This window comes from Trichosurus vulpecula, chromosome 1 (assembly GCF_011100635.1).
Source record: "Trichosurus vulpecula isolate mTriVul1 chromosome 1, mTriVul1.pri, whole genome shotgun sequence".
NCBI lineage: Eukaryota > Metazoa > Chordata > Mammalia > Diprotodontia > Phalangeridae > Trichosurus > Trichosurus vulpecula.
The window spans coordinates 228,006,516-228,025,970 of record NC_050573.1 but is presented as its reverse complement, the minus strand read 5'-3'; the positions used below and the strand labels follow the sequence as shown (position 1 = coordinate 228,025,970).

General features: G+C 39.3%; 1 protein-coding gene across 1 annotated transcript in view; it reads left to right on the top strand.

Moving 5' to 3' along the window:
* The window catches only part of APCDD1 (APC down-regulated 1), a 51,671-nt gene extending 34,173 nt beyond the window's left edge, over positions 1-17,498 (top strand). Inside the window, exons 4-5 of the mRNA XM_036741097.1 lie at positions 13,810-14,131; positions 16,900-17,498. Coding sequence (XP_036596992.1) covers positions 13,810-14,131; positions 16,900-17,351 — 774 coding nt within the window. The 3' untranslated portion in view covers positions 17,352-17,498. The remainder of the gene's footprint in view (positions 1-13,809; positions 14,132-16,899) is intronic.
* Positions 17,499-19,455: the final 1,957 nt, after the last annotated feature.

Here is a 19,455-nt window from a genome sequence, read left to right as displayed (position 1 = left end):
TAACAGGGAACAAGCAAGCTTTCCCAAATAACATTTAGCAATGGACTACATTTGCTATCTCACAGTTGACTGAAGGATGTAGATATTTTAAGATGCCCTTATGTTTATTTCTTGTTGATTTTGAAAAAACCCAAACAGAAGAGTTGATAGAACCAAATACCACCTCACAGCATTTTGTTTTTTTTGGCATGGTCTCCCCCATTTGTGTATCAAGGTTGTTCAAGATTCTTTGGAAAATAAAGCAATAGAAATAACCCCACTTGGTAACCTCTGATAATAAATATCAGGCAAGGCATAAAAAAGGGAGGGCATGCTCACCAAAAGTATGTGTCACTCTGATGGATGATAGCCAGTGTAGATTCCAGGTTGAGGAAAGATTTCCCATGGATGGTGAGGTCCTCCAGATCATCCTGTTTGCAGATGTCTTTGTGTTAATTGCATCAAGTCCCAGGACTATGTACAACATTCTGAGAGATATCTGAAATCACTCAAAAGAGTTTGACCTGTTCATCCGTCCAGAAAAGACTAAAGGAATGAAGAATGCCTACCTACTGCCCAGATTTCAAAATGCCTATTGAGCTCATCCAACCAACAGTGCACATATTTGGGAAAGACAATAAAAATAGATAAGGAGTTAGGCCCAGAGCAAGGAAAGCAGGTTAGATTTCTTTCAGGAAGTTGCAAATCACTATCACTGACTCCAAGTTTCACATAACAACAAATACCCACTTTTCCAATACAAACATTTTACTGATCTCACTGTGCAAAAGAGAGACCTACAAGGCTACTTCATTGCACCTGAGGTGTTTAAGGTTCTATGATGAGCTAATGGGAGCAAGGAGACCTTTAAAGGTCTCTCATATTTACCACTAACCATTGCCACTATGGGAAAACTCAAGGCTGGCATTTTAATGGCCAGTGAGAGTTGGCCGGCTCTCTCAAATGTGCGTGTATTGCTCAGAGGCAGTGTGGGACAGTAGAAAGATCACTGATCTGGAATTAGCAAACACCTGCAAATTCTGGCACCTTATAGCTGTCTCTCCATGTGCAAGCTACTTAATCTTTATAAAGACTTCAGTTTAATGAATTGTGAAATGGAGATAATACTTGCAATATATGCTAATAAGGTTGTTATGAAGAAACTTTGGAAACCCAAAGCATCATTGAATGAGTATCAGTCGGTATGGGTGATAGTGGAGTGGTAAGGTGAAATACTTTTCTGGAAAGAAGTAGAGGACTCTAGAATCAATGTTTCCTTTCATTCTGTTTGAGTTGGTGAGGAAACAAGCTTGAGGTGATAGACTGGGATGCAAAAGACAATTGCTTCCTTTTACTTCAAACTAAAGCTGAAATCAAGTGGAAACTCATTTAATCTTAAATGCAGTATCCTTTTTTTTTTAAAGAGGGCTGGCCCCCACCACTAGAGAATTCATTGAAATTCAATTTAACAATTTAACATTGAAATTCAATTGAAATTCTATTTATTCAGCACTGAATATGAGCTCAGAACTAAAGTAGTCTCTAAGGGAGAAAATGTATAGTAAGGTACCTGCCCTCTAGGAAATGACAAACATCCTGGGGAAAGAAATACAAATGTGAAATAGTTAAGTAAGACTTCAATGCAACAAAGAATTAAATCCCAAAATGAATCATATGGACAAATGCTGTAGTAGGAATTAAGGAAGGGAGTAAGCATTTATATAGCACAGCCACTGTGCTAAACACTTTTACAAATAATATTTCATTTGATCTTCACAAAAACTCTCACAACACGAGTAGGTACTGTTATCATCCTCCTTTATAGTCGAGGAAACTGAGCTTTAATGACTTGCCCAGGGTCAGCACAGCCAGTAAATTTCGGAAGCTATATTTGAAACTCAGATCTATCCTGATGCCGGGCCCAGCACTCTATCCACTGAGCCTTCAGCTACCTCTGGAGGAGGCAGGGAAAGATTAGTGCAGGTTGGGGTGGGGGATGGTCTGGAAGGCTCCAAAGAGGAATTTAGCTGAGCCTCCAAAGGTGGCTAGGACTTGATTAGGTTTGACCCTACAGAGCTGTGAACTGGGGGAGTGGTTGAAATTATCTCATAACTTTCTTTAGTGGTTGGTAATCTGAATTTACTTTAGCCTTTAAAATTATCATTGATTTACTAGATTAAAATGTGCTTTTCTCTCTGACCCTAATTATCCTCATCGTTTGGAGCCAAGTTATCTTGGCAGGGCAAATTGTGGTGGATTTGAAATCAGAAGAATTGGGTTCAAACCGTGGCTGTGTGGCTTACTACTTGTGTTTGGTTAAGTTAATTACCCTTTTAGGGAAGGGGAAGGGAAAGGAATAAGCATTTATATAGTGCCCACTATGACCAGGCACTGTGCTAAGCATTTTTTATTGGCATCACATTTGATCCTCACAATAACCCTACAAGGTAGGTGAAAGACCTTAGGTTCTTCATCTGTAAAATAATTAGGCCAGATGACCTCTAAGGCCCCTTCTGCCACTAAATCTATGAATTCATGATTATAGTTCAGTGATACTTGTGGCTTTGTGCCAGGGGTGGAGGTGTGAGGGAGACCTAAGGGAGCAGGTGGGTGGCAGGTGAATAGAGAACCAGGCCCAGAGTCAGGAAGATCTGAGTTTAAATCTGGCCTCAGACCCTGGGAAAGTCTCTTAACCCTGTTTGCCTCTGTTTCCTCATCTGTAAAAGGAGCTGGAGAAGGAAATGGCAAACCACTCTATTATCTTTGTCAAGAAAATTCCAAATGAGGGGTGTGTGTGTGTGTGTGTGTGTGTGTGTGTGTGTGTGTTTTAAACTTAAGGAAATAAGAAATAAGAAATCAACAGCAAAGATGCAAGTACAGCTGGTGCTCTGAGAGGTCATAGTTTTATCTAAACTATAAATGAACAGTTGGTAACCATAAAAAAAACCCCACACAATAAAATAGCCACAATAAAGAACTTGTCAGATTGTAGCCTAAAACACCACTTTTAATCAAATATTTCATCTCCCAAGTGGCAAGAAAAGAGTGTGGATAATGATGAAAACTGAGGTGAAAAGAGAATCAATCAGCTAGTATTATGAGTCTGTGTCTAGCATTGTTAGACTCTGTAGGGGATACAAACAGAGACATGGCTTGAACTATGGGATCCACAGGATTTAAGATTTTTCTAGGTTAGCTGTTAAAATGGACAGCTGTGGAAACAGAGGATGACAGAGAGCCAAATATGTTAATAGATTAATAAACAAATAAGGCAGTTTCATTTCCATATCTTTTCTTTTAAGGCTTATTTGTTTTTTTACTTGTTTTTCTTCTGGCAAGCTTTCCAGATGCTACTTTTCCCCAAACACAAAGTGTATTGAGCATAACCTTGTTTGTTCATAGACACCTTTGGCAGTCTGGTAAAGTTTACAGACTCCTTCTCAGAAGAGCATTTTTAAATGCATAAAATACATTGCATAGGATGACAAAGGAAACCAAATATACTGACGTAGAGTTATCAATGTTTTTTAAAATGTTCATGGACCCCCAACTTACTAATTCCTGATATGTTGTTTATTTGATCAGTTCTCAAAGTGTAGTCTAGGGACCTCTGAGGATCACATAGACATTTTTAGGTCAAAACTATTTTCATAATAATACTAAAATGTTTAAATTTCTAATAAGTAAATATTGATAGATATAATTCACATAAACACGAGCTCTTTGGGAGATGTTCAGTATAAAGAGGTTTTACAACTCCAAAGTCTGAGAGCTGCTGGTCTATTTAGAAAGGGGAAAATTGAAAAACAAGCACCACCTGAAAGAAAAGTTAGTCGTTCTCACTTAAAAAAATCACTGGTGATGGACCTTAAAACAGAAAAGAAAAGTTGAGAACCAGCTTCTAATTCATACACATCTTTTCATCTATATCCTTAGGAAACCAATAATCTATCTAAATTGGATCATTGCTGTAATGATCCAAACAATTTTTACTTCTTTCCTTTGGGGTGGAAAAAGAGCCTTCAGTTGACAAACTCTGGCTCTGCCTGACTGTCCAGTATTCCAATATAAAATCCATAGAATCAGCATTCCATTATTCTTTGTCTCTTCTCTCCATCCTTTTAGGTCTAGCCCCCTACAGGGCCCTGTCTGTCGCCATGGCCAATCTTAACAGACTTGTGGGTTGCCGTGCATTGTTCTAGTGAAGTTCCATAAATCCTTGTGTGCCCTGAGGAACAAGTGCATTCCATCTGGCGTCCTCCTTGTGGTCTGAGCTCTTTCCATGGGAAGCAATTGTACTTTTTCTTTAATATTCTTTTCCCAACTCTCCCCACCATACACACACCTCTTTTTTTCCCCAACTGCCTCAAAAACCATTGCCTGTTTTCATTTATATTTCTTTTCAAAAAAAAAAAACAAACCAAGAAAAAGAACAAACCAACAACTTTATGCTCTGTTGTTTCGTGGAAACAGTGACTTCTGAGAGGATCTAGAATCTGTTGTAAGCTGGGGCTATTCTATTCATGATTGCATTGAATACTGCTCTCTTCCTCTTCTTCTGTCTGTCCTACCACTCCCTGTCAACCCAGATTGCTTATTCTTCATCCAGGGCATGCCCACTAACTGCTCTGTACTGGACTTCCTTCTCTTTTTTACTTGATATTATCTCCCATGGTAATCTCATCAGCTCCCACGGGTTCAATCTTCATTTCTATGCAGATGATTCCCAGATCTATACATCCAGCCCTAGCCTCTCTCTGGAGCTACTGTCAGGCATCGCCAGTTGCCTTTTAGAGACCTTAACTTGCATGTCCTGTAGGTATCTCAAATTTAACATGTCCAAAACAGAGAACATTATGTTTCTCAACCCCTTATGCCTTCCAGATTTCCCTGTTATGGTTGAGGGTACTACCATTCTCACCTAGGCTTGATATCTTAGTTTCATCTTCAACTCCTCTCTCTCACTCACCCCACCCCCCATAGCCTATTGTTGCCAAATCTTACTTCTACCTTTAAAAAATCTCTCATGTGTTTCTTTCTACTCCTTTAGCCACAACCCTGGTCGAGGACCTCATCACCCCTCTTCTGGGCTAATACAATAATAGCCTTCTAATTGGTTTCCTTGCCTCAGGTCTCTCCCTACTTCATTGCATCCTCCATTCATTTGACAAGTTGACTTTTTTTTAAGTGTAAAGTTAGAGAAGCAGAATTTTGGTAGCTCCAAAGAAATGTGAGATACACAAATTTGGAGACAGCTCCACACCAAATTTTCACGTGGACTATTTGTGCCTGACCTGTGGTAGAGCCTTCTGAGCTTGTATTGGTCTGATCAGCCACACAGACACAAACACTGTACCTTGATTCCAACATCATGATGTCATTTTGGTCCTCTGAGAAAGGACAGCAACCAACCGAGATCTGTGTCACCCCTTCCTGCTAAATGAGCTCCATTGAATCTGTTTCCTCTAGGATCAAATATAAAGTTCTCTGGCGTCTCAGGCTCTTCACAACCTGGACGCTTCCTATCTTTCCAGTCTTATTACACATTCCTTCCCTCTACAGATTCTATGTTCAAGTAATCCTGGCCTACTCACAGGCCTAAAACACAACACTCTATCTCCCATTCTAGAGGCTGGTGCTGCATCTGAAGTCAGGAAGACCTGATTTCAAATCAGGCACTTACTAGCTGTGTGACCCCAGGCAAGTCATTTAATCTCAGTTTACCTCAATTTCTTCAACTGTAAAAGGGAGGTAATAATGATACCTACCTATCATGATTATTGTGAGGATCAGTACATAGTAGATACTATATTAATGTTTATTCCTTTCCCCCATCCTCACATCATTTTGTTCACTGTCTCTCACACCTGGAATGTTCTGTCCCTTCACCTCCCCCTCTCAGTTTCCTTGGCCTCCTTTAAGACTCAGCTAAAAAAATTTTCTTTCCCAGATCTCTCACCCGCAAGTGATAATATTTTACCCTCTCGAATCACCTCCCTCTCCTCTAGCACATACCAAATTGTTTACAAGTTGTCTTCTCCATCAGAATGTAAACTCCTTGAAGGGATGGATTGTTTTCCCCAGTCTTTACACCCCCACTCCTTAATGCAATGCCTGACATATAGTAAGCTCTCATTTAATAAATGGTTGTTGACTAATTGATTGAGCTTCCCTATGTAAGATGCTAACATAGGGCTATTTTCTCTTGGTTCTAAATCATTTTTTAAAAAAATTTTTGCTTCTGGATGATTTATTGAAAAATAACCATCATAGTTTCTCAAACCATTTCATGGAAGGGCAAAATCACTTGCATGCAAAATAGAACTTCATTTTCACAGAAACTCTGGGTTTAAAAGCTACATAAACAAGTTGCATATTGGAAGGTGACTTGATTCTTTTAGTGTTTGAGAAGAAAATTAGTTGGGCCACTGCCCTGGAACAGAGAGAAGGATCCAGAGCATCAGCTTCTACCACATGGCTTACCTTGAAGTAAAGAATTTAAATTGAGGGAGAGAGACAGGCTTGTTCTCCCTTTTTAGCAAAGGCTGAATCCAGACAGGAAGAGATACGAGGGGGAGTTTCCTGGTGTAAAACTGTGCACCAGTGAAACATCTAGCGAGGCTTCTTGTTGCTGCTGTTGTTGTTCACTCCTCATTCTCAATGAGGACCAATGAGTTCAGGAGGGAAGTGTCTTGACTTGCAAGTGAATTGGATTTAAGTGAGGCAGGGCTGTGCAAAGTCACCAGCCTCACTCTCTCCTCCAGAGTCATCAGAATCTAGTGGTAAGACATAGGTCAGGATGACTGATGATGGCCCACGATGCAGTGGGAGACCTTGGCCTTTTTAAGCTAAGGTGTTTCCCAGGTCCCAGTTTTTCTGACACAATGCCCATTCAGTAGTTAAAGGCTAGGCAAGAATGGAGGTGAAAGATGGCCTAGTTTGCCTTCATAAAAGAATTGATCTAACATAAACATAAAGAGATAACTAACTCCAGTTGTTTACTGGGATATACATTAAGTCCTCTATCCATGGTGATGGGGAGAAGGCCCCTAGAGAGAAAAAAACCCAGTTTGTTGGCTTTTTTCTATTCTTTCCTGGGAAATTTTTAAACTGTGTACCGCACTTACTTGTGATAAACATGGGATTATTGCTAGTGCTGGAAATTTCAAAGGCCATCAGGTCCAACTTCATTTCTACAAGGTGAGGCCCATGGTGGTTCAATCACTTGCCCAAGGTCACACACAGTATATCAAAAGAGCTCCTTAGAGGGGAACTCCTCTGACTATAGAACTCTTTGAGCTTGGCCCTGCTGCCCCACTAGGCTCCCAAGTAGAATGCAAGCTTTTTGAGGTCAGGGACTATTTTAGTCCTGTCTTTGTATCCCCAGCACCTGACAGTGCCCGGTCAATCGTAGGTGCTTAATTAACGTTTGTTGTACTGAATTGAATTGAACTATATAGCTTGAGAGACATTTCCTTTGACATTCCTAATATAAACTATATATGTATGTGTGTATCCACACATATGTGCATGCATACATACATGCATATTTATGTACACACACATATACATACACACGTATATTTACCTAGTGGAACTCCACGAATGGTTATTTGTTCCATTCTGGGCAAGAGGCTGAGCCAGGTGGGAATCTTTAATGAGTATCATTGACTACCCAGAAATAAGTACTAATCAGAAAATGGAAGAAGTCTATGGAATCCCTGTCACCCAGGGATGATACTTTCAAATGGCTTAGAGACTTTGACAGGGAGATATTTTGTTCTCATAGGGCTCATAGTCATCTTTTCCTGCTTCTTTTTATCTTTGCCTTTGCCGATTTATCTGAGCAAAGTTGTTTTGCATTTTTCAGTGCTTGAGGAATTCATTTGTAAAATGTTTCTATAAACTCTCCTGGGAAGTTACAGGATAATGTCCCTAACATGCTTAAACCTTGGAAAGAAATGTCATACAAACCCAAGTTTCATTGCTACTTAGTGACTTTGTGGAGTTATAGAGAAAGTAGAAATTATAACAGATGAAAAGTGCCTTCTCTCCAGAACATTACTCATTTACAAGGTTTATGGTTTCTTTTTATTTTTAGAAGACAGTGTGTTTTTTCCTTAACAGTTTATGTCGGGATTTTTTAAAATTTAAAATTTCTATGGTTTTTGTACCTCAAAGTCATTTTTCTTATCATGTCATCAAGGTGATGCTAAGTACTTCTGTGACTTTGGGAAACATTAGTAAGTGCTTGAGAAAAGCTTATTACTGTTTCATGGAACGGAGTGCTGGACCTGGAGTCAGGAAGACTTGAACTTAAAGCCTGCTCCTCCTGCCACCCCCATGCTTTCTAATCTCCTAAGCCTGGAGAAGTCACACCCTTATAGAGCCTTGGCTTCTTCATCTGTAAAACAAAGATGATAGCACTGGCAGGACTGACCTAACAAGATTATGGCAAAGTTCAGATGAGATAATATACTATGCAAATGACTACAATGATGAAAGCACTCTATAAATGTCAGTTATTGGTATTATTCTTGATGGATACTGTCCAGTCCTACCAAGCCAGAAAGGCTTAAAGTATTGCATTTACAATGGACTGTGTTTGTCATCTGAAAATCAGCCCAGCCATGCTTAGAGAGGTCATCACCAGAAGGCTGACCAGCAGGTGATGATCTTTTTTGGCCACAGCGACTCATGAAGGCCATCTGTTAGGGATTAATGAGGTTGGGATTTTTGTTGAGGAAGAGATGAAATCACCCATCCTTGATGTATTGAGGTGTGGTTAGTATAAAAAACAGCAACAAGGAGTTTTTTTCTGGTCCCTCTACTTTAAAAGCCTTCAACTTATCTGCACATAGAAACTCAAACTTTATATAATCAGTGCCAAATCCTAGGGACAGAGAAGCCAAATCCTTGGTCTTGGGAAAGGACAAAATCTCAAATGAACACTATATGTCAGAAGAAAATATAACCTATATGTCAGGAAAGAAAATAAGGAAAAAGTAATCGTGAAAATGATATTTAATGAGATTCATTCTTCTTATTAAAAAAAGTTATAATTTTCCTTTACCACTTAGTCATCTGAAAAAGCTGCATATACGCACAAAAGCATATGAGAGAAAGGAAATCCTAGGGCTAATATACTATGTAGTTAACATTTCCTACTTCTGTTGGAGCCAAGCCCGAAGTTCTTTGATCCAAGACAAGGATAATGGAAATTGGAGTAAAAAAGAAACAAAACTATTTACCCTAAGCACTATTAGTAAAGTATTTGCTTTGCTACATGAACTACTAATTGGCTTTATGATTGATAATAACTGGGGAAAAGGGTGCAGAGGAAGTATGATGAATAAGTTAACTGTTTTTAAGAGCATTTGTTGTCTTTACTTAATGACAGCTTTATCTTTTTCTAATGTGTAGTTCTGGATTCCATTACTCAAAAACCTTCAGTGTCTCCCCATTGCCTATTGAATAAAAGCCCAGATATCTTAGCATTTAAGGCTTTCCATAATCTAGCTCTATCATGATTTTTCAGCTTTCTCTGGCACAACTTTGCATTCTACCCTGCAGACAGCTTTCCATGCCTCTGATACATCGCATGCTTCCCTACCTCTTTGTACTTGCTCATTCTTCTATGACTAGACTGGGCTCTACCTTCATCTCTGCCTGTTGAAATCCTTCCTTCATTGCTATTCAAGCTCCTTATATGTCTAAAATTCTATAATTTTTTATAATTCCATAAAGGAACACACAGCTCTGTCCATTGGGAGTTTTCAAAGTACTATGTGATTGGTGCCTCTTGTGTTGACCCAACATGTTGCCTCAGAGAGATCATTACCCACTCTGAGAGTATAGTATAGTGGTTCAAAGGCAGAAGTGACAGCATATCCTGGGAAGGAGGAAGGTTCTCCCTTGAATACAGGAGTTGTCAATAGTCAGACACAAGTTGAGTGACTCCTTTCGGAGCCTACTGATTTACACAGCACAACCAGAAAAGTATACTTTTATCAACAGGCATTTGCAGCAAGGGAAAATCTTGTCCCGTATATGCAATAGGACAATTTGTTAGTCCTTTGCTAGTTATCATTCAGTATGCATGACAGAAAAATCTCCTGGCCTAGGGGCTGGCAGGCAAGAGAAACCCCAACTCCAATTGCCAACTCAAGGGTTAAAGAGAATTCCCGCCATGTTCAAGACTTACCCTGGTGGTGATATAGTTATATACTCTGATTAAAGATAGCTCTAATACGCTGTGTACAGGTGTTTTACTCTCCCGATTTAATCATTGTCACTTATGGACAGCAGCACACAAACCACAGGACACTCCTGCCTTCATCAGACCAGAGTTCCCAGGCAAAGAGTAGGCCAGCAAATACAAACCAGACCTCTGGGTTAACAGCAGAGGCCTCTGCTTTCATCTCACTCTGGTGCAGTCCATTCGATCTCGTTATTTATGAGTCGTGAATTATGTTAGCCAAGGGAACATTCTCTTTCATAAATTGCACTCCCATACTTATTTAGCAGAAGTAGCAAATAAATGACTGAGCAGAGATTTCCTTTTTGAGGGGGGAGGGTAAGGAGGTGGCAACTGAAAATCTCAACTCCTTCTTCCCTTTTTCTTCCCTCTTTCATTCTATGAAATCAAATGGAGTCAACTACAGGAAGGCCTTTATAGGTCTACTTCTTGATATGAGAAGAATTAGGAGCCCAGGGAAATAATAGTTAATAATAATAGCTAGCATTTATATAGTACTTTAAAGTCTGCAAAGCTCTTTACATACATGGTCTCATTTGATTCTCACAACAGTTCTGTGTGGAGAGTGTTATTATTTATCCTCATTTTACGGATAAGGAAACTGAGTCTGAGAGAAGTTAAATGACTTGCCCAAGGTCTCTGAATCAGGCTTTGAACTAAGGTCTTCTTTACTCCAAATCTGACTCTCTCCCTAATACACCACCTAGCTATCTAAACAAATGCTTCCCTGGCAGAGACTATTACACTGACATTCAAAGAGTATCCTTGGGAGGGAAGGATTGACTGTGCTGAATCAATACCTATGGAATGATCTGTGCCTCACCTGCCAAAGAGGTTTAGTTTAGAGGTCACTGAGCTAGGGTCTCCATCCAACTAACTCTCTCCCTCTCTGTCTCTCTCTGTCTCTGTCTCTCTCTCTCCCCTCTCTCTCTCTCTCTGTCCCTGTCTTTGTCTCTATCTCTCTCTCTCGTCTCCCCCCCCTCCCTACTTTTCTCTCCTCTCCCCCTCTCTTTCATTCCCCTTTCTCCCCTCCCTCTCCTTCTCTTTCTCCCATTTGTCTGTCTCTCTTATAATTTCAACACTTGCATTTTTATCATGCTTTCATCCTCAGCGAGTGGTTTATTATTTGATCTGCCAAAGAATCCTATTACTTTATTGAGGTGGTAAAGACATTATTAGGCCTATATACAGGTGAGGGAAATGGTGCTGAAGTAAAGACATCAACTGGTCTGGTGTCACATCAATAGTTAGTGGAAGACAGCTGGAGCTGGAAACCAAGTCCAAGTGAGTTTATCTAGACCATGTCTATCACTCCCCCAGGCAGGATAGCAGACACCCATTTCTGCATGTTGTGTATGTACATTCCAGTTCATGAGGCTTTGCAGATAAACATAGAAAGCACTTGCCCAGTGGAGTATGGTGGTGATACTATAAACCAGACACAGGAGAAGAAGATCCTATTGAAAACATATCTTCTGCTGCTTTCTTCTATTAATTCAATTGCCTAAAGAGATAAAAGCAGAATATGAATTGAGAGCCTATAAAACTTCCAATCTGCCAGGCTGATAAAAACAAATGGGTGATATGTATACACTGACATCTTCAATTTAGCCTTCAGCCTTTTCCTTCTTTCAGGCATTTTTCTTCCCTCCTTAAATAAGCACTTATTTATAAGGCAAACAGTTCACATTTTGGCCTTTTCTTTGTGTGCTTCTATTATGACATTTGTTTTTATTTTAGAAATCAATTTTGCATCTGGGTGGGGAGGAGGTCTCTATTCAATATGTGTCCATCAGGTTTCCAGGCAGGAAATTTTATTAGGTTCTATAGTTCAACCATTCAGGGTAGTCGAAGATAGCATTAAAAGAGATATTTCATACAGGATATATCATCTGCAGGAGGCCGTTTCCAGTCTCACCCAGTGCATTCCCTTGGAGATTACCTCTCATTTAAACTATATATATGTCATTCTTTGCATATTGTCTTTGTGATTAGAAAGTGAGCTTCTTAAGTCAGGGACCATGTTTTTACTTTTGTTTGTATCTATGGCACTTAGCACAGTGCCTGGCACACAGAAAGCACTTAATAAATGCTCTAGTTGCTTCTCTGTAGTATAGTAATAGATGTGGCTGAATTGGGAAGCCATTGGATGGTTGTGACTTGGTTTAATGAGATGCCCATGGTTTGCTGTGGTTTGCAACTTCAGTGCCAACCTCAACTCTTCACTCTTCCTCACCTCACACGTTCCAAGCAGTCACCAAATCTTGTTGCTTCTCCCTCTACAATATCTCTCATATCTGTCCCCTTATCTCTATTCATACAACCAAACACCTTTATCTCCTCTCACCTGGACCACAACAGTATCCTAACTGGTTTCCCTACCATAGGTCTCCCCGCTCCAGCTTATCTTGTCCACGGTTACCAAAATGATTTTCCTAAATCACAGGCCATGTCATATCCCCTACTCAATAAACTCCAGGAACTCCATATTACCTCTAAGGGCAAATAAAGATTCTCTTTGGGGTGTTTAAAGCCCTGGCCCCATCTTTCCGGCCGCATCCATCAATCCCCTTCTCACACTTTATGGTCCAGTCAAAGTTGGCTTTCTCATATATAACTCTCTGTCTTCTGACTCCCTGTCTTCACACAGGCTGTCATCTATTTCTAGGAGGTACTTTCACCACCAGTTAGAATTCCTAGTTTCCTTCAAAACTCTGCTCCAGTGCCAACTACTCTACCTAAAACCTTTTCTAATGCCCCTCAGCTGCTAGCATATTAACTTGTATATGTGTGTGCATGTATAAACCAACAGACAAAAATACATCCATATCTATTTACTGCTACGTGTGTGTGTCTACGTATATATGTAGATATACAGGGTGTTCCTAAAGTCTGGACACATAGGTAAAAATGTGTATTTTCAAGAAATGAAATGAATGAAATTTTCAGCTACATTTTATTTAATTGGAATATTAACAAATAACATCTTCAATATGATTTCCATCATTTGTGATGCAAAGGTTGATGTGCTTTGCAAGATTCACATGAACTTGATGCAACGACTCCACATTGCCATCAATTTTAGTACATTCACTCTTTATGCGTTCAATCAAGTATGCTGCATCTGTGATTTTCATTGAGTACACCTTCTCCTTTAGCATACCCCAGAAAAAGAAGTGACTGAACAACACAGAGTCTTCAGTGAAATGGTTAATGAGATGTTAATGAGATTTCCTATGTGTCCAGACTTTAGGGACACCATATGTGTGTGTGTGTGTGTGTGTGTGTGTGTATACATACATATAAATATATATGTATATATTTACACACACACACATACATATATATATATATATATATATATGTATGTATACAGTCACAGACACACACACACATACATATGTACATAGTCTTCCCTGATGGAATTTAAGGTCCTGAAGGCAGGAAATGTTTTATTTCCCTTTGTATTCTTACTGCCTAACACAATAAATAGCAATGGTAGGCTTGCTGGTTGAATGATAGCTATCCTTTCATGAGAAGGGTCTTGACCTGGGTTTCTTCTCTGGTTTCAGAATCATGACCATGCCTGCATCGCATGCCGGATCATCTACCGTTCAGATGAACACCATCCTCCGATATTGCCCCCCAAAGCTGACCTGACAATTGGCCTACACGGGGAGTGGGTGAGCCAAAGATGTGAAGTACGCCCAGAAGTTCTCTTCCTCACTCGCCACTTCATATTTCATGACAACAATAATACCTGGGAAGGGCATTATTACCACTATTCTGATCCCATCTGCAAGCATCCCACCTTCACTATTTATGCACAGGGTCGCTACAGCCGTGGTGTACACTCTGCCAGGGTCATGGGAGGCACAGAGTTTGTGTTCAAAGGTAAGACTGCTATCATGAATCAAAATTTCTTTAGGGATTGAGTGATGATGAGCAAGGCTTGACCATTTGTGCTCTGGACAGGTGTACCATCATAGGAGGGATTGAGGCAAGAGATTAGGAGGGAAAATTTTCTTTTGGCAGAGCCTGTCATGCCAAGGTTAGCAGATACCCACTCCTTACAGAGCAATGACAGCTTTGTATGCTGTTGCATGATTTCATGAGTTTAGGAATCCTGACTCCTGGTATTCTTTTTACAAGATCTAAAACCCTAGTATAGAATGCAAATACCATTGGGAGAGGTAATACATTTACTTAAATTCTCAAAAAAAAGTGTAAATGACTAGTAGCTGATCTTTCTTAAGAGCATGTTTCATAGGGGAAAAGCAGAAAGGCACTTATTGCCTGAGGCTATGAGGGAAAGGTGTCATAGAATGAATAAATTGTACAGAAAAGGGGCCCTCACCTACTTAGAAATTTTTTTGTTTTTGTTTTTATCTTGGTATAGAACATTGTATTAGATCAGGAGTTGTTAACTTCTTTTGTGTTGTGCATCTCTTTGGCAATTTGATGAAATTTATGGATCCCTTCTCAAAATAATATAGGTTTTAAAAAATTTATATTGGGAGGAAATATTAAATTTTACTTAGAGGTTAGTGAAAATAAAGATGTAATTTTTTTCCCATCCAAGTTCACAGACCTCCTGATATCCATCTATAGGGGTCCATGGACCCTAGTTGAGAATCGTATGAAATACAGGATTGACTTGGGGCACAGAGTGCCAGTGAAGAGAGAACTAATGAAACAGAGGAGGTGATTCATGTAATGAGGGAGCTTACAATCGTTTTTGTCAGGATTATGAGACATCGGGATATGTTTTCAAGAGGAGTCATAGAGTCTCCTCTTAGATGTTTTAAGAAACATGTGAACACATTCCTGAGATGATGGGTACACAGACCTGCCCAAGGCGGTCAAGGGAACATAAAATGACAGATCTAGAGGTAGAAAGGATTTCATGTTGTCTGGTCCAATGCTTAAATTTTATGGTTAAGGAATCTCAAGAGAGGTTAACTTAACCCAGAGAGGTTAAGTGACTTTCCCATAGTTACACTATGGGAAGGTAGGAGAGCTAAAATTTGAACCCAGGTTCTCTGACACCAAATCCAAGGAGCTTTCCTATGCATAGCAATACTGATATGGGAAGGATGACAAGATGTGGACCACTTCCAATGAAGATTGCATAATCAAATTATTATAATGTAAAATATAGCAAAGACATTTTATCTGAGTTTCATTTACCCAAATAAATCTGAGAGCATCTGGGGTGCCATATGCAGAACTCGTGTTATAGAAGCAGAGAATCTAAGAGCAAGAAAGGATCTTAAATTTCATTTATTTCATCTTGTAGAGGGTTTACCTGTTCAGGTATAATATCTTGACAAATGGTCATCCAGACTATTTAAAGACTTCCCATGATTGGGAAATGGGCAACCTCAGCAGTGAGGCCATTCAACTTTCGGATAGTAATTTTAGGAACATACCCCTTCCATCAAGCCAGAGTCTTCCCTTCCACAATTTCTGAAATCTGTTGTTCCTAGCTTTGCCTTCTAGGGCTAACCAAAATAATTCTAATCCCTGTTCCTCTTGAAAGCTCTTCAAATACTTGAAAGATAGCTATCAACTTCCTTGATGAGCTTTCTCTTCTCTAGCGTAAAGGTCCTCAGCTTCTTCCGGAGATCCTCATATGGCATGGTTTCCAAGTCCCTTACCAGCTCTTCCTTGGACATGACCCAGCTTTCTTTCTTTCCTCAAGTGTGGTACCCCAAACTGCACACAGTATTTTATATGGTCTGACAAGGGCAGAGTACAGCAGGACTCTCTCTCCTGCCTTGTTCTAGACCAGGGGTGGGGAACCTGTGGCCCTCTAGTTCATCAAGTGCAGTCCTTTGACCGAATCCAAATTTCACAGAACAAATCCCCTTAATAAAAGGATTATCTATGACACTGGCCTACTACTAATGTAAGCTAAGATGGCATTAGCTCTTTGCTTACCACAGAACAATGCTGACCTTCATGGTGAGCTTTCTGTCAACTAAAATCCCTATAGCTTTCCTATGACTCCTTCATTCCTTCCAGCTTTGAGGTTCTATGTGAAAAGAGCTGGAATTTTTCTCTTCTAAATCTTTATCTATATTTTGTCTTATTGCCACAACCTAATTTCTTTCAGACCCTAGCCTTGTGGGCCTGGATTAATTTACAGGGCATGGAGAAGTGGTTGATGCTAAATCTATTAAAGACCTCAAAACATCCTATTCCATTAAAAAAATTCCAGTGTCTATCAATACTCTTTAGTAGGCTGTTTTTCAATGTGATAATATTAACTCACATGATGTGATAATGTAGAAACATTTCATAAGCCATTGCTTTATAAGGTCATGAAAATCATAATTAATAGTGGATGCCTGCAGTTGACAGTATTCCAAGGCCCAGCTTATTGGCCAAATGAAGTAAGTTTACCCAGTGACACCTGTAATTCATTTGGTGTGACTGCCATTCAAAGAAAAAGGTTCAGCTTGTGCCAAATAGGAAGGCTCTGGTCATATGGGGGGAGAGGAGGGGAAGGAGCCTTTCTTCTCCACTATCCCTTTAAAAAAAGAAGAAGAATCTCATTGGTATATAATATTGCTAGTATCTCCTCTAGAGAACTTCACTATCATATGCTTGCTTCTCTGGAAACAATGACTTTTTCTTTTTATCCTCTTCCTCCATAGTGAATCACATGAAGGTCACCCCCATGGATGCAGCCACAGCCTCTCTCTTAAATGTGTTCAATGGGAATGAATGTGGAGCTGAGGGCTCATGGCAGGTTGGAATCCAGCAGGATGTGACTCACACCAATGGTTGTGTTGCCTTGGGAATTAAACTACCTCACACTGAATATGAGATCTTCAAAATGGAGCAAGATGCACGGGGTCGGTACTTACTCTACAATGGCCAGAGACCCAGTGATGGATCCAGTCCTGACCGGCCAGAAAAGAGAGCCACATCTTACCAAATGCCCTTAGTTCAGTGTGCATCTTCAGCACCCAGATCAGAAGATTTAACAGAGGACAATACAATAGGCCACTATGGGAATGGGGCACCTGAAAAGAATTTCTGTACTGTACTCCTGACTCTGATTGCATGCCTTTGGACTATTCCACATTGGAATACCTTCAGCTAGATCTCTTCCTGCTTTAAAAAATATATATTTTTATTTTCCAAACTAGGATTCCTTGGGATTTGTGGATTTTCCTTCCCAAAGAAAGGACGTTTATTCCCCTGATGCACTCAAATGCCTAAGAACTGTTGTTCTTTTACTTCTCCCCTCCCCCCTCAAACCCCACTCCCAGCCCCAGAATCATGAATAGCACTTGTTTGAAGTTTCTGCTTTGAACTTCATCCAGTCTGTTCCCTGGCCTGAGTGACTGCACAACAGTAATTGCACTTTAGGACTGCAGACGGTTTGTGGGTAGCAGATTCTTTGGGGGCTGGGATTTAAAAAAAAAAATTATTGTTTGGCCGTGTTGAACTTCAGTTGAAAAAAAGATCCGGCTACAATTTTCACTGCCATTTTCCTCTTGTCACTTCCTTTCCCATCTCTGAAACTGCCTCTTCTTCAAAATCTAACCATCTTGAATAGCCCTATGCAGTATTGGGTTAGTGCTGGGAGGATGGCATCTTTTTACTTAAAGAAAATGCTTTGGTGTAGATATGTATATATTCAAAGACACGAGGATTTATCTAAATGATCTTTACAAGTTTTATACAGAAGAAGAGAGAATTCAGAGCCTTCCTTCAGAAGTACTGAATGGAAAATATCTGTAATTAAAATTTTCAAAGTAATTTAAGCTATTTTTACACATTTTTTTTTTTTACTTTTAAAAAATACACTTAGTGGAGCATATGTGGCACTGTTCTCTGTTCATGGTTGAGAAGAGTCAAAAGGAACCCTAGAGGTCAATTTAGTCCATCCCGTTACTGTGATTTTGTGACGTTAGGTTTGTCGTTGCTTTTGTGCCCTGTGTAAGTAGGTAACTTGCTTGAATCAGTATGTAGAAAGCAATGCCATTGTAAATCAGAGGGTAGAGAGTAATGTATCTGGTATGTACAAGTCCTGCAAAGTGCCACATGAATGCTGATAATAATATGGTCCTTTTCCTAATGGGCCATTTCCTTTCCTTAAAACTTCCACCCTGACTTGTATGACATTTTGTTACAGGTAAGCAGAAGTACCTAGATTTGCCATATCTCATCATCAAGAATTCATTTTTTTGAAGAAATGTTTGCTGGGAAAGGGCCTGGTATTCAGAGAAAATATAAAAATCAGTATCCTGTGGGATTTGTAGCATTCCTTTCATGCCATATGTATCTTGGGTTTTGTATTAAGTTTTACTACCATATGGACTTAACTGGAAGTCAGATAATCAGACTAACCCTCCTAATCAGCAGTTGACTTAGTTATGCACCATGGAATAAGCCAGTGTCTTCATTCTTCAGTCTAACTTTGTGCAAAATAGGACATTTCTGCCCCCATTTCTGTTCCACTGAGACACTGGAAGGGTATAATGTCTGTAATGTGCTCTGGATTCTTGGAAAAGGGTCTGTGTAAACACCAAGTATTCTTAAGAATAGAAACTAATGAAAAAGAAATGAAACAAATAGGCAATGACTGAAGATTTAGAGTTAAGAGAGGTCTTGTAGAAGGCAAAAAATCAGTCAGAGTTAAGACATTATTCTATTTAATATTAAAATTAAATGCCAGTAGTATTTTCTGTGATTAAAATTTTTAAGGATCATGTGGGTGTGTACTATTAAATGTATTTAGATTATATTTATAATTATGGAGATTACCAGGATCATATATTCAGCATAAAAATACTAACCTGATTTGCCAAATTTTCTACATAGTGAAAAGAATAGGAAAAGCATTAATACTCCTGTAAAATTTCTTTTATCTAGGGAGCCATCTAACAAGTGGAGTAACCATTACATCATCATAAGCCATAACAAGTCATGTGAAGCACATAATATTTACTATCCTAGGCTATATCAGAAATTTAACCATGAAAGTGACAGGCTAATAGCTATTGAAATTAGAGACTCTAACCTATAGGTCTGGAAAATTGTTTCCATATTAAATACTTCCAGTTTTTAGAAAAACGTGTGTATATTTATGTAATTTATTTTTCAAGTTGCAAGTATGTCAAGAGATATCTGTGTGTATATGTATGTATACATATATATACATGTATCTCTATACAAAAATTAATACATACAAACATACA